The sequence below is a fragment of the Nematostella vectensis genome, chromosome 7 (genome assembly GCF_932526225.1).
Source record: "Nematostella vectensis chromosome 7, jaNemVect1.1, whole genome shotgun sequence".
In the NCBI taxonomy this organism is placed as follows: Eukaryota; Metazoa; Cnidaria; class Anthozoa; order Actiniaria; family Edwardsiidae; genus Nematostella; species Nematostella vectensis.
In genome coordinates, this window is record NC_064040.1 from 16,291,994 (window position 1) to 16,314,732 (window position 22,739).

Genomic DNA, 22,739 nt, shown 5'->3' on the forward strand with positions numbered 1-22,739 from the left:
ACTTAAATCCATGTGTGTCCCAGTTAACCACTCTGTTCTATTGTTCTATCATGTCCTGTAGTTCTATCATTATTTTTTTATCAATCTAGCTGGGGCGAGTCACTAAGCATAAAACGCGCAAGCATCTCGAGTTGCGCACGATGTAAAACACTTGCCATTACAGTAACCCATTCCCTATCCTATTTACTCAGTCTAGTTGGGGATGAGACGTCTGGGCACGAAAGGTTTATCCAAACTCGCGAGCATCTCTCGTGTGGAACCCAAGGGGAAACACTAGCCTTAACTCATTTCCTATCCTATCATCTCAGTCCGGCTGGGGTTAGGCATCTGGACACGAGATGTTTACCAGCGCTCGAGTATCTCGCGTGTGGAACCCAAGGGGAAACACTCGCCTTTTAGTAACTGATTCTCTTCCTATCATCTCAGTCCGGCTCGGATGAGGCGTCTGGACACGAGTGGTATATCCAAACGCGCGAGAATCTCACGGGATCCACGCGAGGGAAGATACCCGAGCGCATCCATCACGCCTGAGCAGTGCTTCTCCACTAGTGAGACCATTTCTACGGGTGACTTCAGCCTCCATTTTCGCATCGAGATTGTAGAATTCTTTCTAGTAGAAAAAGTCCCTATATTTGAATTTAACACTTCTTTGAAGTGAGTCCTGTTGTAAAGCCATTGCCGCATGTCGACAGGAAATGGAAGATCCACAAATTTGAAGATTTTTCGAGTATTTTTTTCCGGTTCCAATATTAGATCCTCATACCGCACGACTTTGACCCTGCCTGTCAGCCATCTTTCGGGTCTCATTATAAACTTCAAGTTTGACTCAATCTGGCCGCATATTCTCTTGACATACCAGATGAATTTCTCGCTTTTTATTGTATAAAATATCATCTGCTTTTGCGCGTTAACGTATGTCATCCATCCGCCAAAGTACATCGAGGAAATCACCGCGCGGGGATCTCGGACCAAGTATAGGATTTTTCCAAGAAATGCCTCGGTTTCAAACAGAGGCTTTAGGCTCTGTATCTGCCTTCCCATAATCCTATGCTCAAGGATTTTGACAACGGTGACTTTCAACTCTTTGCAGGTTTTGCTAAGTTCGGTAGCCTTAACATTGATACATAATTTTCTCTTTATAATTTCCTGGAAACTGAGTTTTTCATCATGAGGCTGGCAAAACGGTGACTTGCGCAGAACGCGACTTGAAAATCTAAAATGTCCAGGCCTGGAAAAATAACTGAGGTATTCAGAGTCCTTGAAATTGCAGTCTAACATTTCTCCGAGAAACATCGTTGCCAGATCATTAAAACGTCTCGAAGTTTTCCCTATGAATGTGTTGAATTTATCCACTAATTCCAGAACCCGAAAAGGCTCAAAGAAATACAGCACATCTTGATGTCGATTGAAAATTTCCCCCACAAAAGAAGAGCCACTACGCCCCTGACTTATGATAATAAGATTCGTTTGTTTTCGTTTGTTTTTCGGTAGGAGACCATTTGAGTTCATTTCATCGTGCTGACCATTATCTCGTCTGACTGGCCTTTCATTTGTATCTTGTGTTCCCCAAATCGTCTCAAGATCAATTAGGTCCCTTTCCAAATTAGAATGGAAAACATTGCTGAATGGACTCCGCCACAAAACGTAAAACACCAAGATTATTAACGCCGAAACACACAGCGCGAACGGCGTGCCTCTTGTACCCATCATGCTGTTCGAGTGACGGTCACTTCGTCAAAGAATAATTGCTGTGGATCAATTAAATGGAGGTTTGCTTTCTGGGGTGGATCCAGGATTTCTTAAATGGAGAGGGGTCTTATGAAACCATATGGAGGGAAGCTGTGGATCTTAATTTGTGGACTACAATATTATTAAAATTTCATTAAAGTGGCCCTATCCCTGTATCCATAGTCAGTCTACTAAACTGATTTCGAAGTTTTGAAGTGTGCATAACATAAAAAAAATAATAATAAAAAAGTGATTGTTATGTGTTAACGTTACTCGTTTTGTTTTAGTCACCACCACAGAGACACACTTGACTTTTGTTGCAGTTCACTGGAGCAAAACCCAAAATTTCCACTTTCTTTAAAACAAGGTGTTGTTTCTGACACTTGGAAGATGCGGATAACTTGCTTTTCCTTGAATTCTTAGCTTTCTATAGATCTCACTACCGCAACAATAAAGAAATAAGACAAGAAAATCACAAAATAACTTACCGATTTTGAATGCAAAATAACCTAATTAAACCTTTTGTCTGATACTTGGCTCGCATCATAATTTCAAACGTGACGGGGATTTTCATAAGAAATGAAGCAAATCTTTAAAAAGCAAAAAAAATGGTCTTGCACGCGTCAGTTAATTGTTTTACCCTTGAATTCATTCAAGTAAGACTCAGATCTTTCAATATTTTGATCATTGTGAACTCTACCATAAAAAATCTCATAATCTGCTTGTAGGTGATGATAATGAAAGTTAAATTAAGCTTACCTCAACTTTAGCGCGCTAAACTCCATATAAAACCTTGCTTCCACCGATACGGAGTCTCAAGGATGCGCTTTGTCGTGAGAGTTCCTTTCTCTGTTGCTCAATTGACCTTTTTAATCTTTAATTGCAAGAGTTGCATTCGTTGAAAGGCGCGCTCCCTGGGGCTCGCCAAAAAGGCAGGTTGTTATGGGAAGAAAACAAAACAAAATGTCGATAACAATTGTTCTAAAGCAAATACCTGTATTTTACTCTTTAAATTTTTTTCAAGGAAAAAAAAAACGAGAGGATATTTATTGGCAACTTTTCGAAGATTTATTGATAACTTTACCTCACTGTGAGCCTTGCAACTTTGAAGGGAACATTTGGTTGCCTTAGCACTTGAGCAAATGCGCTGCGCGAAGGGTGCAAAATAGAAGGTTATGGAAGTACAAAACAGGAAAGATCAATAGAACAAAAAGGGGGAAAGTCTTTTTTATTTCCCATTCTCTTTTTTTTTGGCATGTATGCATCTATTTGTATTTCTCGCATCTTAAAACTGGGAAATGTAGTGGCTCCCTGTGGTTTTCAGTCGCGTGACTAGGAAAAGGTTGGCGTGAGCTTTCAAGGGATTAGCAAAATTTACTCTTTTCAGCTATATGGGTTGAGATTTTTTATATCAAGACATATTTGCTTTTTGATAAACGGGAAAATGAAACTTATTGCAACAAAACCTTTTTTGGCAATAGGAACATTTTCATTGTGTCACATGTCTCGTGAAAACCAATGAAATTTGTGCCCGCGCACATTGAATCGAGTCCCAAGGTTGTATTTCGATCGTCTGCATGATAAGCAAAGTATGGATTTACATCGGGCCATCTCTCCAAATGCAAGCAAGACTCACAGCTACGAGATCCCAAAGGCATTGCTTGAAGGTATGATTAGCTAATCTTTAGCGTTTTATTGCGAGGTTAATCGGCATTAGCGTTGCTTCTTTTGCTCGATGTTTTTTTGTTACTCTTGCATGTTCGTGTGCCTGAGAGTAGTCGCGCGAGATTTCCTCCCGGTATTAGTTTCATTAACCCATAGATATTCTTACGTGTATATATGCTGAGAGCGATTTATGGAGCTAAGTGCAGTAGCGAAATATAGCGAAGATAGCGGGTTAGTTATTTATTTATATGTTTGAGATAAACTCAGTCAACCGGAAGCTCTCTAAATAGACGAGAATCACTTGAAATATTTGCCCTAACAAGTCTTAAATGTATATTAAGCAATCAGAAAGGCTTCCATCTCACGTATTTGTCAACAAGGGATTCAGCCTGGATCTTTTTCAAAGTTTATACTTCTATAATTTTTCGAAGTTTTAAAAGCTGTCAATATGTTGACATGTCAACACAATGTGTCATGCCACAGAGGTAGCTGTCAGTATTTTCTTGACAGTTGGATTTCTATTTTATATGCAATTATGTGAGATATGCTATGTGTTTTCTTCTTTTTTGTCAATATCATTCTTCAACAATAATGTTTAACAGTGAGACCGCAGCACAAACAATGAAATTTCATTTCACTGTAATACATGTTTTATACATCCCTTAAAACAATAAACAAATATGTATATATCTATGTCTTAGCTTTAGAGACACCGTTTCATAGAAAATTTAGCACTTTTCCGCCCCCTCCTGCAAAAGAAACAAAAAGAAAACTAACTAATTTTACAGTGTACAAAGGATATCAGAGGAATATTGTTGCCATCCCTAACAAATGCAAGAGAAGGGGATGACTCAAGGCTAATTGTCCCCCTTATTGCCTCTACATGACTTTCTTTTTTATATATATTATTTGTAATTCAGCCTATAGGATGCTTTAAATTTTGTGGTCTCCCCTTATTTCGTCCTCGGTTCTTTTTCATTCCTTTGACTCCCCCAACCCACCCCTGTACCATAATTGTAATAATCTTGCTACAAATCAGTAGCGGATCTAGGGGGAGGATTTAGGGGGTTTAACCCTCCCCCCCCCTTTGGCCTGCTAGAACGCCATATGTAGCAAAAAAATCCACCCCTTTTGTCACTGAGCCAAACCCCCCCCCCCTTTAGCAAAAAGCTAGACCCGCCCCTGCAAATCATAGTCTTTCTTTTATATTATCAGTAATCATATTATCACCATCAAAAATCACATTGAAACTTACATCATCGTTATCACCATAAATCCTGTTTACATTTTTTATGTATTGCACTTTTTCTTTATTTTAAACTCAGAGCAATTTTTATTTTATTTTGAGCACTATTTAGCAGTAAGTGCGTACAATCTAGACGTACCTTATAAATCTTTAACCACTTGCGTATAATAATAATTTTAATTACATTTTATAACAATAATCATAATTTTTCTATTTTTTTAAAAAATATAATGAAATTGCTAAAAATAATATTCTAACTAATATTTGATTGTCTATTTACAGAAAATACAAATCTAAAATATAATTGAGAATAAAACGAAAAAGTATGTATATAAAAAAATATATGAAAATTCGGAAAAAAAACTAAGTTACGCGGCGGTTGCGGTATCTAGTGCAATGTCTACATTGTTAGTGTCCTGTGTTCTTCTGATGGATCTTTAACCTCTAAGGCACAGTAAGACGGAGCGTATTAGACCAAACATGTACACAAATAAATTGATACCTTATGAGTTTAAAATTACCTGTTATCTATCTTCTTTATAAGGTTATAAACATTTTTACAAGGTAGTTATAGATTTAGACTGTTCAGGGCGATAACTGGCATTTTGGACTGGTCTAAAGACGCTTGCGACCACGCCATTCTCCGATAACCGCTTTTTCATTATCAGGGTTGCGTGACCACAACTAAGATCTTCACACTAATTTTTTTGTATAAATTTTAAGAAATTTTAAGTTTGAAATATCCTGGCATAGGTATATCTTCTTTTTCAGTCTTGTATAACCAAAATCGCGAAACTTGAGATCTCGAGAGTTCAAAAGCTCGTCACAAGTATAACTAGCCCCGCCTAAAGATTACAAGCATCTTAATCATCCCGTAAATATCGTGATAGCTAGTAGGCGTTCCGCCTTGCAGTTATGATAAACACTGCTTTGGGAATTATCGAGAAAATACGTTGAGCTACAAGTATATTATTATTATTATTTTACCTACGCACGATGTCGTTTAAGTGTTTTCACATTCAAACGCATAGCTAGGCCAATTGATTGCGACGGCTCCGAGATGTGACGCATTGGTTTGAAATATCTATATCCGCCCATCCCCCACCCCTACCCAAAATATTATGGCTATGCGCATGTACAAGATATGCCATGTTTTGTATAAAAGTCTATACTATCGGGGACATTCTAGTTAGTTCTAGTATTAGCTCTCAAGAAAAGAAAATGTGCGTTTTGCAGATCAAATTTACCCTTTTATGTAATGACAGCTATAAACAAGAGAGCATTAAATACAATGCTTTTTTGTATTTAAATTTACCCTTTTATGTAATGACAGCTATAAACAAGAGAGCATTAAATACAATGCTTTTTTGTATTTTTGTTTTGTATTTTTCTATTTGCCATGTTTGATATCTGACGTAAGAGGCACACACGTGAGTGCTCTCGGTGCCTGGACTAAGCCAAGTAAACAAACGAAAAACGCATTATTATAGAAAGCGCTTTTGCTAGCTGTCTATAGCCCAGATATTCAATATTAAAGAATATGTCGAGTGAGTTTTAATAAGAAACACATCAGTGGTCATTTCCCACAATAAAAGTGCAGTTAAACTCGAGACGTGTGTTTACGTTTTTTTAGCATTAATTATCGAAACCTCACTGTATTTCTAGACACTTCCGCGCGGATCACATTTTAACTCTATACTCCCAGGTAGTGTTTGAAAAAATGACGGTTCAGTGCAGTTAATACATTCGGTATCTGACAGAACACATACAACTCAATTGGCCCATGAAAAATATGCCAGCAGGACAGTAAGTCACCTTTCTGTCGGATATCGAGAAACGGAAAAAACGGTTTTCCTCTCTTTCTTACTTCTAAACGTACTTCTACGCAGCGGCACTTTCAGGCGCGTATCCAAGGGGGGGGGGGGGGGGTCGCTCACCCCTCTTGGTTGCCGTGGGTAATCTCTTACTGAAGGATTGTCGAATACTATCTTTGTTTCTATATGATGCCTATGACTGCGCACCCCTCCCCCATAAGCAATCCTGGGTACGCGCCGGACTATTAACAGTGATTTGTTTTGCAGTTTGTTTACTTCTCCTTTGTTTTTCTCAGACACTTTGGTGATCAAACGCTCGATAAGAAGTGTTTGGGCAATAAAAGGCTAACGCCGCTGTCTTGCCCCTTGGCCACCTGTAGGTTAGCACGTGCGGGAATGCACGGTCAGCTGATTATTACGACACGTCTACTCAGTTGGCACAGTGTGATTGGAAAACACCCCTACCTGCTAAAACGTGATAATATCCCAAGCTTCCTGTTTTTGTTTTTATCTTTTTTTTAACTAAACGAGCAAAAACATTCCCGTGATAAAGTCTATAGCTCTAATATTGTTCTAATATTAACTAGGTAATTGATAAATTAGGTGCATCATAACCTAAGACCTTAGGAGCCGTTCTTTTTATGTACCGCTCCAAATGCAAATACGCGCAAACCAACTCGATTGTTCTATTGTTCATTTGCATTTGGAACGGCACCTGAAAAGAACGGCGTTTGTCCTAACTTGGAAACTAAAGTAACGCTGGTAACGCTTTGTTAGGTCATTCGTGGTTTACTATATCTTATTGGTTTGCTATAATCAACCATTATATGAAGGATCTACGAACGTTTTTTTAAGAGAAACGCTTTCTAAGAGTAACGCTGGCTAAGACAACGCTGGCTAAGAGTGCCGCTGGCTAAGACAACGCTGGCTAAGAGTGCGTGATGTTGTGTGTGACGAGTGGTTATTATGTGACTTGTGCCCTAAGGTTTTTAGACTCCAGACAATAAACCAGAACGAAATCTCCCTCCTTGAAATTAATTTAATCGCAACCTGTAATCACAACTCGTACATTCCCAAGGATTTTTCTAATATTCAATAATATTTACATGTTTTCTAGTTTAACCTCTGGTTCCAAAAAATCTTAGTAATGTTGTTCCTTTTTGTTTGTTTGTATTTTTCTCAAAGAAGACACACAGGGTCTATATACTTTTAAGTGCGTCTTATAGTCTCTCTGAAACGCAGACCAGCTGGTTTTGTTTGGCGGCCGCATATTTATCAGCCAAAATCGCAAATGTTTGCATTCATTAATTACATAACTGGTACCTACGTTGGAATACCTGACGAAGAGAAACGCTACAGACGTGTGTAAACACTGACATGTTTTCCATGCCATTGAGTTCAATGTTTGCATAGAGTCTCGTAACTCGCTTTTCATACATTACTAGAATTCCGCCCTTTATTTGTTATCCAGTGTTCGGCGTTTGTCTTCATATAGAGACTACACGATGACATTGTTTCTGTATCCAGTAAAAGTTTGTGTTACACTTGTAATCTGCGCAGTCGTACTGGTCACTCGCAATGTCCTTGTTGTGTTACGGAATGAAATATCATTATTTTGTCTGTGTTTTGTATCATTTTAAGTAAAAATCGATAATGTCATCCAAACTGTAACACAGTTGTCTTTGAAAGGGTTTTTTGGTACGATAACCAAATAACTCAACTGCCGTTCCCTGACAGATGCGAGCTACATGACAAATGATCCCTGCCAATATTTAAATTATAGCACCATCGTCTGGGTATATTTCCCTCTGACTTGGTTCGTCATTTGGCTAGGTTCTTCTAAGTAGGCACATTTTTTCTCTTGTTAAATGCAATGCTGGTATATTTTGATGTTCTAACTGGTCTTTAGCTGTAAATTTTGCGTTTTTCCATTCTTGTTTAATGTTAACCCCCAGGGCGCTCATCACAGCGTCTCAGAATCCAGGGATTGTAACCTGCTTGAACTGTGCTTTGCATTAGCAACTTTCGCCTTCATTGGGTTGTTTAAAACCTCCAAGACTCCCTCAAAAATCTACTTATCATGCTGTGGTTTCAACCTGTCTTTCATTATATTTCTCCGTTAAGCTGCCAGACTGGTTTTAACTAACGATGACAAGTAATTGGCGAATTCGCCCAGAAGGCGATTGACGTTTTAAAATATTTCATGCAATAATTCTCACTTAATAAATCGATCTTCAACCCTTGGGAAGGGGATTTATTTCTGAATATCTCGGATCCGTGGATATTATCCAAATATGCTTCAAGTGTAGGTACTGTGATGTTGATACACCATGGTGTACTGTATATACACACTAGCGGAATCCTTCAGCAACGTGGGTCATTTAAATGGCTTTCCAAATCTCTCTATAAGCCGCTATCAGAATGAGATTACTGCGCAAGCAAATCGGAGGAGCTTCGCCTTTTATAGATGCCCTTTAATGACACAGCAGCCGACGAGATCTGGTTCAGTAGCGTGTTCATCTCACAAACTAACCCAGCTGCCTTTTTCTCGTGAAGTTTCACTTTCATCGAGAAATCCGTCTCATCGCAGTAAAAATTTGGCCAGCGCCTTAGATCGCTCTCAGATCGCACGGCTCTTTTTGAAAACGTCTTAAGCTCACCTAGTCTGTCTTTTTCTAAAACGCAATCTGTAGAGTCAGGGCGACCTGGAACGGTGGGACTTTGTAAGATCTCTTTCGTTTCCTCAACGGCAGCGATAAATTCATCTAATGCATCGAAAATCTGAACTTCGCCCTCGAGTTGCGGGGAATCCATTTTTCTTTTCATGAACGCGCTAGTTATGATGTGATGCTCCTGTGTTTTGAAGTTTCTCTATGGATTTAGTCAATACACTTCCTGAAACTTGGTCTGTTGTTTTCGTCGATTGGCAAGGAACGTGATACGAGTCACAGTCGAGTTGAACTGAACCTGACGAGATCGAGGTTGACAGATCGCTACCCCAATCACGCAATCGTTACGTAGGGACAGCCGCTAAACCAATCACAGCCCTCATCCACATCCAACATCTTCGAGGGCACGTCACCTCTATAAATAACTTTCCAAATTGTCAAAACACGCATCGATTGCTAGAGCCTTCGGTATTCTCCATTAAACGAGATTTTAGAAAAAAATCATTAGATCATTAAAGAAATGTAAAATGAGTTTGTGTAGGGACGGTAATACACGTCGGATGCAGTTAATTCTAGCCCTATATCCCTTTAAAATATATCATTTCATAACCCTGTAAAATCTATATTTTATATGGAACTTTATGACGTGAGTGTTCAAATGGGTGACCTTTGACGCATATGAATCCCTAACATTTATACTGCCTCCCATATTAGGTTTTGTTTCCCAATAGAATTCATCAATTAAACATGCCCCGGGGGATACTTTTTCGCGTAAAAAAGCCGCCGACTTCGCGGCAGGTGCGATTCCTATTCAACTCCGCACTGACCTGCATAAAAAAACGACTTTTTCTATTCTCTTTATTAAAAGCAGATGATTGTTCACCGAGGATGGCAACAGAGGAGAACATAATATCTGATGTTTTAGAGCGCTGACTTAATTTTTCGTATAATCAATCAGATAATCTCCCTTAGAATGCGAACTCCAAGCCCAGTTATAAGCAATACCGAGCACTGTAATACAATGTAGACTACATTCAATTGGACCTTGATGTTATCGCCAGAACCACGTATCGCAAACGCCGAATTAACCTGCGAAAAGGCCCCTTTTTTCTTATATTTTTTTATTGTAACAGCGAAGCACTCTTTTAATAGATACTTTTTGCATTCTTGCTTGATGCCTTGCTCCAGGGGGCTTGTTTTCCCGGGACAGATCGATCATTTCATCCTACGCAGATGTTTCACATACATCGATCACGGTTTATCTTGAATTTTGTCTCACTGGTATAACTACTTATAGGCTTGACCTATTCCTCAAGCAAAATCACTGTCCCTAGGAAAATGGAAATAGAATTTGCTTTGTCCTTAGAAATCATCATATGATTTGCGGGATTTCTTTTTTAATTGTTAATATTTTTTTTATTTCGAGCGGTTTTTCTATTAGCGTTGGCTGTCACGGAATAAGAATTGTTTCTCTAGTGGCTCTTTACTGAATTTCTCACGCGATGCAAACACGATGCTTGATGTCGTCCGCTGTAGTTTGCACTTTGAAAACCAAATAGAATCTTGGTACACACTAACGGATTAGCCACGTCTACACAGCATTTTGAAAATTGGCTCCAATTATTTAATGGCCGGAAATCAGTAACAATCTTTAATAGAAATACATTATTTGTTTTGTGTTGTTCTGGTGCAAAACGAATTGCTTACGGTTAAACGGATCAACTATAATGCATTGCTTTAGCGACCATTTTTAACGCAAGAAAAGACTAAAACATGTGGCGAATTCCTAGCCAGCTTTATGTATTCTTTTATTTTAAGTCTAATATTAGAAAGTCTTGGAAATATTTACTGGACTTAAAGACGTTTTGCAATCTGGGAAGGATGAATTCATATATTGAGGTATTGTGTTTTGATTGACTAAAACGCTAACGTAATCAAATCTAACTTTAGCACGAAGTGGCGTAAAAATAGCGCAAAACGCTCGTTTAAAAGTAGTTGAAGGAGATTTACCTAAGAGAGCCCAACAGCTAAAAACAAAGTAAATGTCTGCCCCTTCAACCTTCAAAGAGTTGAAAGGTTTTCTTATTGCCGTTACCATCCTAAAACGTTTTCAGGTTCATTCCCTTTATAACGGAAAGAAGAGTAGGAACTGAAAACTAAGCAAGTGCTCATCACGAAAAATATCAAATCACGATTGTTCTTTGTAAACTTTGTGGTATATGGCAGCAGTTGTGTCTTTCCATATTTCTAGCAATTGCACGATTTTCGTCAAGTTTTTAACAATCGCAACAAAACTTGTGGTAGCTTGCGAATCAATTCGGAATTTACTTTGATTCTGTAGTTTTCTTTAAAAAGGGTTGTTGTTATTAAGGTAAGATAAGAGGCGATTTTTGGTTGACAAAAGAGCTAGATTTGTTGTGTATTTCTAGAGTATATTTCTAGAGTATGCTTAGTATCAAGACGAGCTAGCGCCAACGCTTTGACGTAAGATCACTGTTGACCCCTCCAAATATCTCATAATTATCAGAGGCGCTCAAGACCAATATCAGAACGGAAATTTGAAACATCCCCTGGCTGCGCATCGGCTGCAAACAGAGGCTTACCTCGTAAACAACATGCCTCACACAAGGCAATCTACTTGTGGGCCTTGGATTATACCCTTTAATCGCGGAAAACCTGGAATGTGCGATCGTCATAGACGCACGAAAAAAATGTTGGCCTTGGGAGAGGGTGAATTGGGCGGTAACGAACATCATCCTTGCGTACAAGAGGGACCCTTCCCTCGGAGTACCCAGGCGCCTACCCAGGGGGGTACCGCGCAACCCCCCCCCCCCCCAAAAAAGTGGGTTATTTCTTATTAAGGATTCCTAAAATACTATGGTTTTTCCATATGATTCGTATGATTTCGCACCCACCTCCCCCCCCCCTACATTTCCCAAAGGGTCCTTTACAGTTTCCCAGAGGGATCCCATTACATTCACCGTAGAGGGCCTTCTTTGATATTCCAAAAAAAGGTCATACTAGTCTTATACTCTGACAAATAAATGTGTGCTTGGCATGTATACGCGCCAATGGCCTCGATTGTTTCACACAGTGCTATGTATCAATTTTTCGGTGTATTGGACGACTCTCAGAAAGGTTACCTTCACACCCAATCTTACATTTCCTCGGCTTTTTTTCTCGCCCAAAATAAGGAAGAGGTGATGACCCTGGTATAAGGAATATATACATACTTCTTCCCACGCGCATCAAAACTGGCGGCAATGGCGTTTTGCCGCGACATATTCTCCGCTAAGGCTAGATATAATATACGGTCCTTCGCGAGCGAAAGGTTTAACCTTTTTGCGATTTGTTGATGTAATGCAACTTTCATTTGAATTGTTCCCAAGCTTGCCATCTCAAAAAAATGATTTCTTAATTAACAAGAACCTCTAAATCTTTAAACAAATTAAGAATAATCAAATACTTGATAGGGGAATGGTGGTGGTTAGGTGGAAGAAAATTAGAATAATTGCTTTCGTATGAAAAAGTCGTACTTTGATAAAAAAAAGTTTTGAGAATTTTCTCTACAGTTTTGTCGCTGAAGCTCTCACTTTCAAAATTTCTTGGAATTTTATTTTGTATCTTTTACTTTTCTGCTGTCGAGATACTTTGTTGGATCACTTAGTTCCAACTATATCACTTTGATCTGGACGCTGCGACCGTTATGATTACAAGAGCATGACCAGAACATTAGAAAATCCCATGGGAATGACAAAAAAAACATGTCGGGATAACCATTTCATGTTCCGATAAACAGACGTGAAACCATACGACAAGGTCAGCCAAAGCCATCACAAGGAAAGTTAGAATGCGAGAAATATCAAATCTGAGGACACTTGCGAAAGGCGTTATGAGGTATGATACTGTACGGTCGAGTGAGCAATAGTTTGGTTCTGTAGACTTGACGGCCAGGACAGACTCATGGCGCTCTTTCATAACTAACCCTAACCTTTTAGTTCTTTTGCTTGATAGAGAACTTAACCTTTTTTTTAAAAAAATTAAAAATTTAAAAGTAGTTCACAAATGAAATTGCCTGATTCTCGGGCAACCAGTAGTGTAAAATAAGTTATTTTGTAGCGAGTCGAGGATGCAAGCGACTCTCGGTCCTTCCCTCCCCGGAAAAAGGGGCGCTATGAGCCAACGTTTTCTAGATTATTTACTTTGTTATACAATGGGATACTTACTCTAGGGTATTTTTTTACCGTAGCAATTTTTGGTGTTCAGGTATTTTTTAGTTGTATTTTTTTTAATTTACCGACGAGCATCCCTATCACCTTTGCCCTCTGCTTTAGACTTAAGGGTCGCTCTAAATTAATTTTACCCTCAATAAGAAAGTTAAAGAATGTACTACGTGGGGTCATGTAGGCGCAGATCTATTAATAGTAAAGCAGCTTTACTCTTTTATTATAAATATCATCATCAACGATTTTCTTCGGATTTTGGCGGCAATTCGGTATTTGTTTTGCTCATAATGCCAGGATATATTTCTACCAAAATGCACGATAAACCATCTCTATTTAGATATCAAACAGCGAATCGTCCCCTGTTCCTACTAAAACTACCTCAGCCCCAAAATGCTATATCTATATCTATATCTATATCTATATCTATATCTATATCTATATCTATATCTATATCTATATCTATATCTATATCTATATCTATATCTAGAATCAAAAAGCCCAAACTGTCGCGATCTCGTACCAGAACAATGAATACAATACACCAAAACTGGAAATCGAGTCGATTTCCAGTTTTTGGTGTATTATATCTATATCTATCTATATCTATATCTATATCTATATCTATATCTATATCTATATCTATATCTATATCTATATCTATATCTATATCTATATCTATTCAAGATAGCTCACCGATAAGGATATGTTATCAATCAATAACATATACCTATAGGAGCTTGTCACTTGTTCAAGCACTAAAAATATGTATTACATTCATACACGTATTCTACTTCTATTCTACTTCTTATGGAATTGCGTTTTAACTTCTAGTACAGCTCAACAGAATTCATTAAAGTTCCTTATTTTTTTGCTTTCATTTTCTCTGTTTAAACATTTTCAAAACTTTTAAAATGTTTTATCGTGGATGGAATTCCAAATATTTATTGTCGTGGTGAGCTAAGAACAATAAAAACCACTCATGCCCGTAAAATATTCCATTCTTAATTCATGTTGCCATTGTCGAGTACAAGGTATAAGCGATAAAACCACTTATTGTCTCCTGAATTCAGCTGTGTACTTATTGGCCAATCGAAAACAATGTCAATTGATAATCAATGAGTCAGTACTTAGACAAATATTGCAGAGAGTTTGCAAAACTTTCCTGCTGCAATGATTTGAATGTTGCGAGCTCCAAAGAAGTATTATGGCGGTTAAGAATCAGGGAGGGAATTCCTTAACACAGGCAAGTCTTTATCATATAAGTATGTACGATCTTGTGAGAAGCAATAATAGAGGTTTTTATTTACGAATTAATTTGTAGTGTAAACATTTTATTAGGCTGTATACCTAACACTCATATCGTTTGAATAATTGTGTATACATGCGATCCCGTTATCAGCGGTATGATACTATAAATTTATCAGTAATATTCCTCTTTACATTTAAATGTCGAAAGCAAGTAAAAACTTAGCAGTCCGAGAAAGCTAGCTCATAATATCATGTAAAGCGCGGAATGGCTGGAAAACTCTTTCTCAATCTCATAACCAACTTTGTCATGCATTTGGTTATTGCTTTACTAGAATGCACTGGTATAACTCTGAGTTAGTGGATTTATGACGGCTTATTATTTCTTCTTTGTCTTAAGATCGAGGCTCTGCGTCTGCTTAATAGAGACTTTGTAAAAACAGTTCGGTTGTAGGCATGCAATCATAAACTGCTGAACCGCTTATTCTAAAAGTTGAATTTATAAGTTGAATACTAAGGGGCTTACATGCAATAGTCGTTGGTAGGTCGTAGAAGAGAGTATGATAAGTATGTATGGGATCTTCTTTATCTATACTAAGCACAGTTTCGGCTTGTTCCAGGTATGACGAGATGTCTTGAAAAGATGGGTTTCTTCAAGATTGCCTGATGGATAGAATTAAACAAATCCACGGTAGGAAAAAGATCATTCTCTCTCCCCTAATGTTGAATATTATGGTGGCTAGGGTTGGGATGTTTTCATCTGCTCACGTGGATTGGTTTTATGTGCTTCCATGTTGGAATCCGTCGGGATCTTTACACTTCTCAGTATCACAATGTTGCGAAATTCATGCGTGATCTTTATTCCATAATTGAACACTGTTCTCTAAATTTCGCTTAACACATGCGTATCAAACTTATACTTTTAGCTTACTGTGGAATTTTTGATAAATTACGTACCGGAAGTGGAGTAACTCTGTAGCGGAAGCCCCTACGCCGTGTCTTGATGCATCAGTGGTTAAAGCCGAGCTCATTCTGCAAGAATTAAATGCATTTCACTACACGAAGTCTAAGATATCGCAATAAAGCACTTTTGAGCAAGCGCAATTTATACGTATCGTTTAAATGCGTAGGTTAGGGGTATTGCGAACGCTGCTAAAAAATAGTCTGCATTCTTTATTTTGCATGTATTTTGCACGAGGCATTATCTTAAGGCATAGGTCTAAATCAATTTAGCGCTGGGCTAATCCTTAGCGCAGATTCAAGCAATCTGTTGAGATGGCCCATCAAGAGAATGATCAGGGACCTAGCGGTCTTTGCGATCAAGGAATAATAAGCACAGAAAGATTTGTGAAGTCAATATATTGCATTGTTCGACGATGTGAGTTTGCACGGGGATTGTACATCTTTTATATCGATAACTCTGATCAGGACCAAATTAAGTTACACTATTAATGGAGCCGATCCCTGCGCGGAATTTTCGGTTTGACGGGTAGATCCAAAGCGCTTAGTGTTGAGGTACTTGCTCGTATCCTGTTTTTGCATTCTCGTATACTCATTAGCATATCTGCCTGTCAAAACAAAGAGGCTTGAGGCTTAGCCTGTCAGTGTGGGTGGAGCTGCGAGTTCAACAATGTACAATAAGCTCGAAACTGTAGGGATTCCGATAAAGTGCGAGCGGCTTTTCGCTCGTGTGTATTACGAGCACTTAACGACCTACACTTCCACGAAATTTTTAAGTACGTAAAGACCTGCGGTCGTTTACGTTCGTTTACGTCGTTTACGTTCGTTTACGTTTGAAATAATCAATCTACAACATTTCTTGGTTAACAAACCTGGTTACATAAAAAAATGCGTTCTATCGCATTCCAAACCATAAGCTCTTGACTATTTGACAACTAGCGAATTACAGTTGTTCCTACTTTCAGGTTTTTCACCAATGATATTCTTGTTTACTAAGAAATATTCGACATTTCTATATGATTTTGTATTTGTTGTCTTTTGAGCCTGCATTGACGCCAAATTATTCACATTTCAGGGCAGTCCTACGGACAGCGGAGGCCTTCTCTGACGGCAGTCTTGCGGAGGATTTTGGAAGGTTATCCTGATGGCGGTCAGATTCTCAAGGTCCGAGAAAAGTTACAGCAGTTATTGAAGTCAACTCTCTGATGAATAGTTACACGACTTAGGGAGGGACCTACACGAGGAGGGGGCTGGGCAATTTTCTTTTCGCAACATTTTCAGCGAAAAGCTTTGCCTTTTTTTCACAAGGGTGCCCCTCTTTTTTCAAAATCTTTTAAAAGCGGTTTTCGTGTTAGACTCCCCTTTAATATCTTTTCTTATCCGTCCCTTATTTGGTTTCAGTCTGTATGTTTTGTTTTCTTTGTTTTCTTTTAGTGTGATGGGGTGGGAGGTGAAACGTGGCTCATGTTAGGTCCTTCTTATCGCAGTCACCGATTCGACATGACTCTCAATTCGCACGGCATATGTGGCCTCCCTTATTATTGACACTTGCTTATCGTTTTTCTTGTTTAGGAGCTGATCCAGAATGCTGACGACGCATGCGCAACAGAAGTCAAATTTCTGTTCGACTCACGTGACAACGCATACGGGAACTCAACACTTGTCAATCAGGACCTATCTCGGTTCCAGGGCCCCGCGCTCTACGTGTACAACAATGGACGCTTTCGCGACAAGGACTGGCACGGAATTGAGGGAATCATGCAAGGAAACAAGCGACTGGACCCGCTTTCTGCTGGACGGTTCGGAGTGGGATTTAACTCAGTATATCACATAACAGGCGAGTATGTTAGCAGCAAGTGAAAAAAAAGGACAGCGGTGGATCCGGGAGTCTAAAGGTCTTTGGCTCCCCCTCCGGACTGAAGTATAGAAGAGTGTATTTTGGGGGCTAAAGCCACAAATTTGCACCCCCCTGTTTTATGTAGTGAGGCCCCCCTCTATCAAAGAATCCTTTATCTTTCCTCGAAAGCAGCTGGCTTAGGTTTTGTAAGTGTTTTGTTTTTACTACTAGTTTCATGCTTAGATCCTGAAACCAATCGTCTTTTAAGGATTGTATTCGTTTGGAGGCTCTAGCAAATGGATCTAGAGCACGTCACTTCATCAACATTCCAATCCTAACTAGTCCCATCGATAGTTAGAAGTCATCATTTTTATTACCTTCATCATCATAATCACTTATAAATTTTAATAAGAGTGTGTTTAAGATAACTCCAAGTTTATTAGCTTGGCTTAGTCTTAAGTCTGTCACTATGTGTACCTAATAGAAAGTTAACAACAATCATCCACTCGCAGATTTCCCAAGTGTTCTCAGCGGCACCCATATCGCCTTCCTTGACCCGCAAGAGACGTTCTTTGGCACGGGAGAGACTGGGAGACGCTTCAACTTAAGCGAACCCTTACTGGAGCAGTACCCCGATCAGTTCTCACCCTACGAGAACGTACTCGGCTGCAAAATCTCTTCGGGGGTTTTCGATGGGACGTTATTCCGTCTTCCTTTACGGAAGTGGCCATCTCGGGTGTCGGTGAAGCCTTACACTGCATCCAAGGTGAAGGCGTTGTTTGAGTCATTCATATCGGAGGCGGCGCTTATCTTGCTCTTCTTGAAGAATGTGGAGAGTATAAGTATTTATGAGACGATGTGGAACGAGGGTGAGAAGTTAATTTTCAGTATTCGTATCCAGGACTCGCTAACAGCGTCCATCAAAGCAATGAAGGCGAAGTTTATCGAAGTCGCGTTGAACCCACTAAGATATCCCTACGAGATGACGTACGAAGTAACTGTAGAGGAAATAAGGCCTGGCAGAGACATCAAGGAACACAAATACATGATACTCAACAGAGTGGGTAGTGAGAGCCAAAAGCTCAAAGACCTCGCCAAACATCTACACTTATTCCCATGGGCAGGAGTCGCGGCTCCGCTCGACAACTTATCCACCAAAGTACCCCCCACAGGAAGGGTGTTTTGCTTTCTCCCTCTCCCCCCAGAGTCAGACTGTCGTACCGGGCTAACGGTGCATATACATGGTACGTTTGGAGTATCGGATAACCGTAGGAACTTAAAGTGGCCTGGCTCGGAATGTCAGAATGATGATTTCGCGATGTGGAATAACCTTCTGCTAGAGGAAGTTATCAGTGTGGCGTATGCGAACCTTTTAGTGAACCTCACCCAGTCACAATACCCTTGCGACCAGATCCTACAGGTTGTAAGCGCAATTTTACCCGACCTTGAGCGAGTCCAAGGTCACTGGAAGCAGATTTTGGAGCCGTTTTTCCGTCAACTTGCTGACAAAGCGGTGTTCTGGACGAAAGCTGAGGGAGGAAAGTGGATCATGCTTCAGGACGCTCTGCTGAACAGACTCGCTCGCTCTCCGAGTAAGACGAGACCCGAAGTACGCGCAGCGGTGGTTAAGGTCCTGCTTCTGGCGAACCAACCGGTTGTAACCTTACCAGGTAATCACATATTTGTAACCTTACCAGGTAATAACATATTTTTAACCTTACCAGGTAATCACATATTTGTAACCTTTCCAGGTGATCACATATTTGTAACCTTACCAGGTAATCACATAGTTTGTAGCCTTACCAGGTAATCACATAATTTGTAACCTTACCAGGTAATCACATATTTACTTTACCAGGTGTAATCACATAATTTGTAACCTTACCAGGTAATCACATATTTGTAACCTTACCAGGTAATCACATATTTGTAACCTTACCAGGTAATCACATATTGACCTTACCAGGTAATCACATATTTACCCCTGGCAATTTTTTTTAGCTGAATTTAGTATTTTAGGTACAAGGTACAAGCCGGCTGATGGGTCAATGGCTTAAGCTAATAGACCAACGTGCAAAACACGAGCCCCCTGATCTTTGTTAATGCCAGTTTACGATCTCATCGTCTTATTCTTTCTCGCCATATATCCATTGCCTTTACATAGATCCTTTACTTTGTTGTTTTGTTTTCTTCTACTGTATGTGTCTCTAATCCTTTTGTTTTATCATTTGTACACTTTTCTTCTGTTCATTGATCGGTAAAATGACTGGTAGCTTATATTCTACTTTCAATCATTGCCAGATCATGCTTTAAAGGCGATGGACGAATACCTACTTTGTCACGTGACCAGCGTACAGGAAATCACGCCCTCCTTCGTGCGCAGTGTCCTAAAAGGAGAAAAGAGTATGAGGAAAGACGGCTCTACTAAACTGAGCAACGGTTTGATTTATTCAGAGAGGGATAATAACGACAACTACAATGTCGAGAACGAAATTGCTAACCAAGAATCGCTTCGTAAAACTTCCCAAGTTAAGTGTGATTGGTCAGTTTTGGACCGAGATGAGAAAATTTGTTTGCTAGAGTTTCTCATGAAAGATGGCGCCATTTCTGAAATGGCAGGACTGCCACTGCTTCCGCTCGCAGACAACACCTTTACTATATTCTATCCAAACGCCCTCTCTGCAAATCCCGAAGCTGCAGTATTTCTGGCCAGCAGACTACACCCACAATCGCTAGTCCCAGGCTCCGCGCACCGGTTCCTAGATGAGAGGATTAGCGAAGGAATTCTCGAAGTGTTGAGGTCAGTCGCGGTTAACGCCGAAAAGCAAAACACAAACGTCGTTGCTCCAACACAGCTCGTGCTCCTCGCCCCAATCTTGGTTCCTCAACTTCTCAAGCAAGCTCTTCCCGAGCGCTGGAAGGGCCCTGAAATCGTCGTCTCCTGGGACCCCAGGGGTAACGAGGCCCCTGAAGCCTGGCTGAAGCAATTATGGTCCTGGTTACGCACGGAGTTCCCAACAGATTTGAGCGCCTTCGAGGGCGTGCCTCTCATCCCACTGACCACTTTGCGTTCTGAGGCTGGCAGTTTGATCAAGTTGAAGAAGACGCACAATGTGGTACAGGGCTCTTCGCACTTCGCCTCGCTACCGCGGAACGTCAGCAGCGCGCTACAGAAGGCCGGATGCATAGTGCTGTCACATGTCCCTGTGTTCTGTGATCATTTGGACCTCAGACAGTACTTGGAGTCGCCTACACCATCCGGAGTCATAAAGGTAAGCTCGGCTTACACTAGCAACAAAGCTTATACCATATATGTCACTAGTACTACACCCCAACGAGTCATCAAGGCAGAGCTCGCGAACTTGTTGTTACGCCTAGGCCGTATTTGTTGGAGTTGCCTACACCCTCACACTTATCAAGTTCTAGACTTTACATCTACATCGTGCGCTTTTTCAGCCTTATAACGAGGAATTTTTAATACAGTGTAACCTCCATAAACGAACCTCTATTAGATGGCGCCCTCTATAAAAGGGCGACTTTCGGCAAACAATATGAATCAAACCATAGTCACGTGGAAAACTCCAAAAAAGTACACATTTGTTTCGGCATCGAGGATATCCGTTATTTAGAGGATCCATCGAAGTTCTTCATTAAAAGATATGCACTTTATTCAATCCATATGATGGTAAAGCTTTACAAATGAACCATCTTATGCCTAATGTGTCCAGGTCCTCGCGTCAGTACTTGATAACGAGGGCGTGGCATCCATCAAGCGTTGTACCTCTGACGAGAAGCGTTGCATCAGGGCCTTCCTGTCCAGCCTTCGGAACCCCTCAGATGACGAAGTGCTTACGCTCATGGCTTTGCCGATATTCGAGGCCATCAGTGGAACCTTTACTGCAGTCCAGCCGGACGGACCACTGCGTGGAGAGAAGTTGGACGTTGCACCTCCTCGATTTAAATTACCCGGTATGTATATAGTGATTCTGCCCTTGATTACTCCTTTGTCATAGTAATTTGAGAGGGCCATCAAATATTTCTGTATACTGTGGCTTTGTCGATTCTTGAGTATGGAGGCCCAAATAGTCGTGATCGTAAACCAGAAGAATAAATACAATACAACAAAAACTGGTATTCGACTCTGCCAACTCTTTGAAATTCGACTCTTTGAAATTGCCAGTATACCAGCCCCTTATGGTTTTTTTCTTATTTTGTTTTAAAGCAATTGATTTATTATGTTTCCAGACGACGTCGTTGTACCAGAGTCTCACCTTATTCTGTCAGCCGGTGATGATGATTCGTATCAACTTCTGAGGCGGCTACCGATCCGAGTTCTCAACATGTCCGACTTTCTCATTGAAAAGGTGAGCTTAGAATGAACCACTTGTAAACTGTAACGCAGTACTGCAAAACAAACCTTAGTGGCCATTGTTATTATTGTTTTTGTAACTATCCAGAAGTATGCTTCCAAGAGAGGCTTAACTCTCTCGATCACTACCGGAATTTAAGCGAGTGATCCAAAGAGTCTTCCCATCTGAGGTTCTACGCTAGGCAGATTATCCTAGGCAGAATACTGTGCTAGTTTTTCAATTAATATTTTATATGAATACCTTGTCCTTTGTAATAGTAACTATTGTACATAGCTGTTTACTACAACCCACATGGAAACAGCTACCGTAGCAAAATATATGTATATATGTAGTAATATGTAGCTGTTGTCCTCTGTCAAAAAAGAGTGCTCGACACGAAGGATGATGAAGGGGAGTAAAGACAACTCATAACTTCATTTCACGTTTACTACAGGCCTGTTTCGAGAGCCATGTTTGCTCCCTCTCATCAGGTATACGTGCCTGAATGGATACGGCTAATTTACATGTTGTAGGACGGTTAAGTGTTACCTAAAACAAACTTTAGCGATTGGCGGAATGCAGTTGCCAGCTCATTGCGTTTGTTAAAAGAACCCATGTGCGGCTGACAAATGATAAAATATTTCTCCGTAAGGCAAAGATTACACCGTTTGTTTACATTAGAGTACGGGTTGGCGCGAGCTAAAATCCTCCAAGAGATGTCGTAGTTAGTGCTATTGTCCTTAAGGGACCAGATATATTTACTTAGCTCGGCTGAGTTGCGCTTTGAGCTATGCTGGAAAGACGACATATGATTACGATATGTATATGTGTATGTGAAGTCTTTCACCGGGAGCCAAAATAGTGCTCAACTTGACAGGAGCTGTGATACAATACTTGGACACTCAGTGCATTTGATGCAGTTTAATACAAATCTGTTTCGTAGACCAACGTTGGTCTACAAAACAGATTTGTACTAAACTGCATCAAATGCACTGAGTGT

At 40.0% G+C, this 22,739-nt stretch overlaps 3 protein-coding genes across 7 annotated transcripts in view; 2 read left to right on the forward strand and 1 right to left on the reverse strand.

The window, feature by feature from the left end:
* LOC5516030 (methionine aminopeptidase 1D, mitochondrial) overlaps positions 1-177 on the forward strand; it is a 7,499-nt gene extending 7,322 nt beyond the window's left edge. The window contains exon 10 of the mRNA XM_001636126.3: positions 1-177. This exon is cut by the window's left edge and continues 392 nt beyond it. The gene's annotated coding sequence lies outside the window, so the exon portion shown is untranslated.
* LOC5516029 (carbohydrate sulfotransferase 1) overlaps positions 1-2,603 on the reverse strand; it is a 2,836-nt gene extending 233 nt beyond the window's left edge. The window contains exons 1-2 of the mRNA XM_001636074.3: positions 2,488-2,603; positions 1-1,748 (exon numbers count right to left, since the gene is read on the reverse strand). The exon at positions 1-1,748 is cut by the window's left edge and continues 233 nt beyond it. Coding sequence (XP_001636124.2) covers positions 418-1,710 — 1,293 coding nt within the window. The 5' untranslated portion in view covers positions 1,711-1,748; positions 2,488-2,603 and the 3' untranslated portion in view covers positions 1-417. The remainder of the gene's footprint in view (positions 1,749-2,487) is intronic.
* A 644-nt stretch (positions 2,604-3,247) lies between these two features.
* Positions 3,248-22,739, forward strand: part of LOC5516028 (sacsin) — a 31,467-nt gene continuing 11,975 nt past the window's right edge. The window contains exons 1-8 of one of the 5 annotated variants that reach the window (XM_032385757.2): positions 3,248-3,395; positions 15,214-15,284; positions 16,629-16,717; positions 17,126-17,390; positions 17,903-19,060; positions 19,692-20,662; positions 21,119-21,359; positions 21,636-21,754. In XM_032385757.2, the coding sequence (XP_032241648.1) occupies positions 15,260-15,284; positions 16,629-16,717; positions 17,126-17,390; positions 17,903-19,060; positions 19,692-20,662; positions 21,119-21,359; positions 21,636-21,754 (2,868 nt within the window). In that variant the 5' untranslated portion in view covers positions 3,248-3,395; positions 15,214-15,259. Of the gene's footprint in view, positions 3,396-12,873; positions 13,020-14,451; positions 14,611-15,213; positions 15,285-16,628; positions 16,718-17,125; positions 17,391-17,902; positions 19,061-19,295; positions 19,306-19,691; positions 20,663-21,118; positions 21,360-21,635; positions 21,755-22,739 lie in introns of those variants that run through there. The other 4 variants (XM_032385759.2, XM_032385756.2, XM_048730800.1 and 1 more) reach the window with 4 other exon arrangements.